General features: G+C 34.0%; 1 protein-coding gene and 1 long non-coding RNA gene across 5 annotated transcripts; both read right to left on the reverse strand.

Annotated features, from left to right (window-relative positions):
• Nucleotides 1-384: 384 nt before the first annotated feature.
• Nucleotides 385-951, reverse strand: LOC145113129 (uncharacterized). The gene has a single exon (XM_079049253.1). The coding sequence runs from the start codon at nt 949-951 to the stop codon at nt 385-387; it is 567 nt and encodes a 188-aa protein (XP_078905379.1).
• A 1,210-nt stretch (nt 952-2,161) lies between these two features.
• On the reverse strand, nt 2,162-5,501 carry LOC145107831 (uncharacterized). 4 transcript variants are annotated; one of them, XR_013708013.1, is made up of 3 exons: nt 4,453-5,501; nt 4,058-4,231; nt 2,162-3,790 (listed from the first exon to the last, which is right to left on the reverse strand). It is a non-coding gene; the product is annotated as an uncharacterized LOC145107831 (long non-coding RNA). The 4 variants fall into 4 exon arrangements; XR_013708020.1 differs by lacking the exon at nt 4,453-5,501 and having other exon boundaries at nt 2,162-2,461; nt 3,037-3,790; nt 4,058-4,289; XR_013708003.1 differs by lacking the exon at nt 4,453-5,501 and having other exon boundaries at nt 4,058-4,409.
• Nucleotides 5,502-5,775: the final 274 nt, after the last annotated feature.

Raw genomic sequence — 5,775 nt, forward strand, 5'->3', positions numbered from 1 at the left:
AAGTGCTAGTGCATCATCAACATCTTCAACTTGTGCATACATCGCTTCTGCGTCCCACACCTCTTCCTCATGTGATGTTGCAGCATTCCCTTCTTCCACTTTCTCAAATCTACAGTTACGTGCCATATGGCCTTTTTGACCACAGTTGTAACACTTGTAAGGAAATCGTTTATTGTGATGGTGGTTCTTTGATCTTTCTTCAGACGACTCTCCTTTCTCATGCTTGTAAGTCTTCTTTTCTTTTTCTTGATTCTTATTTCTGTCTGTATCTTTTCTGTACCAGTGATTTCCTGAAAATCTTTGTTTTCCTTTACCTTTCTCTGCATACAAAGCTTCTCCATCATCCTTGATAGTTACCCCTCCCATCTGTTTCGTTAAAGCCTCCTATCCAGCCAATAGATTTTCGAATTCAACAAGGGAAGGTTGAGTTGCCCAACCTTGAATCGCTGTTACAAAACTTCTGAATTCAGGTTTTAGCCCATGTATGATTATTCTTTTCATCCTTGCTTCACCGATTTTAGAGTCTGGATCAAGTTCCACAATTTCTCTGCATGTAGCTTTAACCTTGTGAAAGTACTGTGGGATTGTCATATCTTTCTGGGAAACAGATAAGAGTTCATTCTCAAGAAGTTGCAACTTCGTATCATTCTTCTTTGAGAACAAGGTTGATAAGATATCCCATGCTTCCTTTGGATTTGACGCATCTCTGATGTGCTCAAGTACATCTTCTTCAACGGTTGTTTTTAAAACAAACATAGCTTTGCCAGCCTTGATCTTCCACTTATGTAAGATCCCATTATTGTCTTCCGCCTCAGGTTGCTTAGTTTCAGTCCCATTCACGACTTCCCACAGGTCTTGCCCTTGCATGTATGACGTGATGCAAGTAGACCATGTGTTATAGTTCTGATTGTTAAGCTTCTTAACACCAACAACGACCTGAAGTTCAGCCATTGATACGCAGGCTCTGATACCACTTTGTTGACCTGATAAAGACAATCTTCCTAGTACACAACTAGGGAACACAGCAAAGCAATGAAGAAGGAAACACACAGTTACACACACTTGTGTATCTGATTAACATAAAAGAAACGGATTACAAAAGAAAGCCATAAATGGCAAAACTGAAAAAAAAAAAAAAAAGGTAACTGCTACTACACTACCACTATCTAGAAAACTGGAAACTACAATTTGACAACTGCCCACTATCTAGAGGAGAAAATACTAGACAAATTAAAATAAACATAAACTAAAACAAGGATAGTGGCAAGCACGTGAGCTGCTTGCTTGAGTCTAGATGTTGCTCATTTAATATTGTTCGATCTTAAACTCGTCGTAGATTCGTTACAAATTCCAAGTCAAGACAAATTGTTAGGAACAACAAATACATGCTCTTGTAAATATTCAGTTAACCAAATATTATACTATGGTTTCAATTATTTTGGTTGAAATCCAAAGTTCTCACCTTACACCAAATCTTTTTATTTGATTATTTTTATTATTTAATTGCTCATTATGTGCATGAATCATGAACAACTATAATTAAATTAAGGATACGTTTTTTTTTCTCATTTTTTTATATTTGCATTCGAGATTGAAATTGTTGGAAATCAGACCCGGACTCACTCTTTAAATAGTGATCAAAACAACAAATTTGTATATATTACTTTTAAAAGAAACCGATTACATACATTTAAAAGAGACTATAGATGTGGCTATATAAAACTAAAAGAAGTCGTGATAACCCTGAAATTTTGTAAGTGCATGTGTTCCTATCAAAGTGGTGACTAAGCCACATTATTTTCCTTTAGACTTGGTCATACAAAGACTAATTAAACCTAATTTATTCCAACAGTAGGTTTAAACCCGTGGAAACCACGGTTGAGAAAGAAAAACACTATTATTAATTTCAATAGTTTATCTATTATTAGTTTCAACCTGGTGTATTGGTAATTAATTACCTTTTAATTTGTTTTTAAATTTTTTTTGCTCATATTGCATCGAAAGAATGACAATATGGAAATTATATCCACATACCATCATTGGTTCTCTTGTATATAAGCAAAAGACTGAATATGTGGAAATGGTAACCAATTACAGTTCTCCATGTGAATAACTGTTATAATCAGTAAAAATACAAAGTATATTGCTATTACAGGTAAAATATTATAACATATTCATTATATCGGTAAAAAATAGCAAATATATTTATACATATTATTTAAATAAAATATACACACAAGTCAACCTCTAGACTACACAGACATGGGACAAAGTACCACCTAATAATAGTAATTTACATAGAAACAACCACTTAGAATTTGATAATCCTTTCCCTGACAACAACCTTATGTGTTGATATGGGTCTGAGGGCAATCGCAAAGACATGTCTTTTGTATCTATAAGATCAAGCTAATGTGAATTGTACGACAACACCAAATTACGTCCATCGATGAAAATTTAACTATAAGCAAAGATATTCAAGAAATATATAGTAAGCATATGAGATTCTTTAGGAAGTTCTTAATGAGAAGCCCCAAAAGAGACAAATGAAAAAACATCCCAATATTTCCAAAATAAAGTAAAATAAAACAATACATTTTCAACTTCTGTTGGAGTAGCACACATGTTATATTAATATCAAAGATGTTTCCGGCTAACAAATGAACTAAAAACAAAAGAGGTTTACTATTCGAAAAAAACAAGAAAAAATAGGGGAAAAGAAACCAAAGCAATGACCCAATCTTTGTAAATTTATAAGTTTTATTGATTTTATTTTCTAGTAATGCATATTATTGATACAATTCAATTCCAGTATGTTTAAAATCAAATTTTTTTAATTTACAATAAATATTTTTGTATAAATGCTAAGAACTTAAATTTTTTCCCAATTATAACCTTGTAACATTATTCTTTGAAAACCTATCCAATTTATAGCATTTAAATTTGTTTAGAAATTTCAAAAGCTTAGAAAACATTAAATTTAGAAGTTAAAAATTAAGCTTTCTAAACACTATATTTGGTTAAGTAGAACAATACCTTTTCAATTCCTGTTGGAGTAGCACACACATTATATTAACCTCTAATTGATTAAAAAAAAGGCTCATTTAGGATCAAGATTTCACTCCTCAAAGTGGGAATAAAACGCCATGTTCTAGGATCTATCACAAACCCATCAATTTATTTAGATCACCAACACATAAAAAAATTACGACCTAAAATTTCAAATTATCAACAGGATTCAAGACTCTCACCTGACCGAGGCTGGAACCATACCTATACCAATGGCATTCAGGAGGGGGCTTGCATAATACGCATAAGGAGCTTGTTTAACTGCTTTTGTAGGTATTTTGGCATTCCAAACACTACCTTCAAACAAATGCAATATCTCGCCCAAATCCACCAATATATGTAACCCCACAATTAAAAAAACTCATTATTATACATAAATACAATGAATTTTTTTTATTAACCTAATTATTAGATTGATAAGTAGAGTAAAATTGCTTATGATTATTTGATTCTTTAGCGACTAATTTGATACTACCAAATTGTTTATATACCCTTTGTTTGATGTATTACTTTCCTACCTCTTAATATTGAAGCTCAATTTGATTATGATATTACATATGCATATTTAATGTAACTTGAATATAATAAATTAGAACCAACAGAAATGCAATAACCAATAAGAAAATTCAAGAGATTTACTTTTGGAGGTATGTAAAGGACATAACCCGATGTGCAAGTAGTCCCATCTCAAGAGCCTTACACCATGCAATATCAAGTCCTTCTGCAAATTAGAAAGTCGCGCCTGAATAAGAATAGTTATCAAAAATTGATTTCAAAACCTATTCACAGAACTATCCAATATCATGTTCTCTTAGGGCTTAAAATACAAGAAAAAAATTAACGGCTGAAAGATATTTAATCGATCACTTTTACAATTCATACCTTGATTGGATTAGAATTTCAATTTATGGCTTCAATATCCATTAATATCTACAACAATCGCATATCAAATAAAGAAAGAAATCGAAAGCATGGCATAAAGACTAACCTTGAGTATTGTTGATTGAACATTGATCGAAGGCAAATTATTAGACTAATCGAATGAAAATAATATATATGCCTCGATTAATATAGACCGATTGCAACCATGGTTTATATAAGAGACGATTTGGTGTCGAGGTGGACGATCAAGCGTAATGAAGATTTTGCTACTAATTTCTTGCTGCAACATCGATTCAAATGAGATTTTGCATATTAGTTATTCCCCATTTAAAACGGGATTGCAAAAAATCAACGCCGGATTTAATGCGGTGAAAGTTTATTGAGTAGAAGGGTAAAATAGGTATTTCATTTTGTAAAATTTTGGGCTGAGAAAATATGCCATGTGGAATTTGGGTACTCTTTCTTTTATTAGAATTAGAATAGGAGAGGAGATTCGGTTACCCATTGACTCGTAACCAAAAGCCCGACTTGACTTATCAAGATTACCCAATGTTCACTTTGTTAATCTTGATGATCTTGATGCTGCTTCTCTTACTATAATCTTGCTCAGACTTCTTACTGTCTCATGCCAAACGTTATCAACCTTACTGATTGCTCCACCTTCCTGCTTGCTTCATCTTGTTTCTTGCTTTCTTTCTTATGTTTGTTGACATACAATAAACATGTTGTTGCTTCTTTCTTTCTTTTGATCACAAAGACCCAGCATCACCGAGTCCATTTTCCTGATTCACTCTCTATAAAGATTCTCTCTCTCGGCAATGGAGGTGATTGGTTCCAACAATGATGGGCACAATGCATGATGTTCAGCACACAACACATAAAACCCTTTCCTTCTTAACCATGTATCGCCATTCCTCACCACCAAGTATGTTGTCAAGAGTTGTTGCCGATGTACTATCCCCACCAAACAATCAAATAATAAGACCCGGTTTACTTCATTGAGTTTGCACTCAATCCTAAACCACCGCACCACCACCACAAAACAACTGACATGGAGAGCGATACTCTCTCTTTCCTTCCTTCTCTCAATCTGATTGCATAGGGTTGCAATCGAAATTTTCTTTCTTGCTATCACACACTTTGTGAAAATAATACGGTCAAAAATTGTACCTTTCTGTCACATAATTGGTACTCGGTCTTTTCTTTTTCAAGTAAACCCAAGTTTCGTTTACCTCCTTCGGTCTAAATTTTCAAGCCGTCGGTCGGTTGCAGCTGCCATGGGCTTCTTTTGGTCTTCTTTCTTCTCACGATCTTGTCTGGTGAGTTTCGGTCATCCTTCTCGCCGTTCATCCTTCATCACGTCGGTGTTGAGCTTTTCTGGCGACAATATTTGTTGTTGTGGCAGCCGACCGTCACTCCTTTCTGCAATTCACATGAGATCGCTCCACCTTCTTCTAACTGAGCCCTAGGCTCTGATAACAAATGTTGGAAGTCAGACCCGGACTCACTCTTTGAACACCAATCAAAACAACAAATTTGTGTATATTACTTTCAAAAGAAACTGATTACATACATTTCAAAGAGACTACAGATGAGGCTATATAAAGCTGAAAGAAGACGTGATAACCCTTAGATTTTGTAGGTGCATGTTCTCCTATCAATGTGCATGGCGCCGACCACCCCATGTTATTTTCCTCTAGACTCAGTCATCCAAAGACCAAATAAACCTAATTTATTCCAACATTCGGTGTTGAGCCATGTTTTTTTTTTCATTAGAAGATAGAATAAAATGATGATTAATAGATTATCTATTGGTTTGATTTC

This window comes from Lactuca virosa, chromosome 1 (genome assembly GCF_052849685.1).
Source record: "Lactuca virosa cultivar CGN04683 chromosome 1, Lactuca_virosa_CGN04683_v6, whole genome shotgun sequence".
Lineage (NCBI taxonomy): Eukaryota > Viridiplantae > Streptophyta > Magnoliopsida > Asterales > Asteraceae > Lactuca > Lactuca virosa.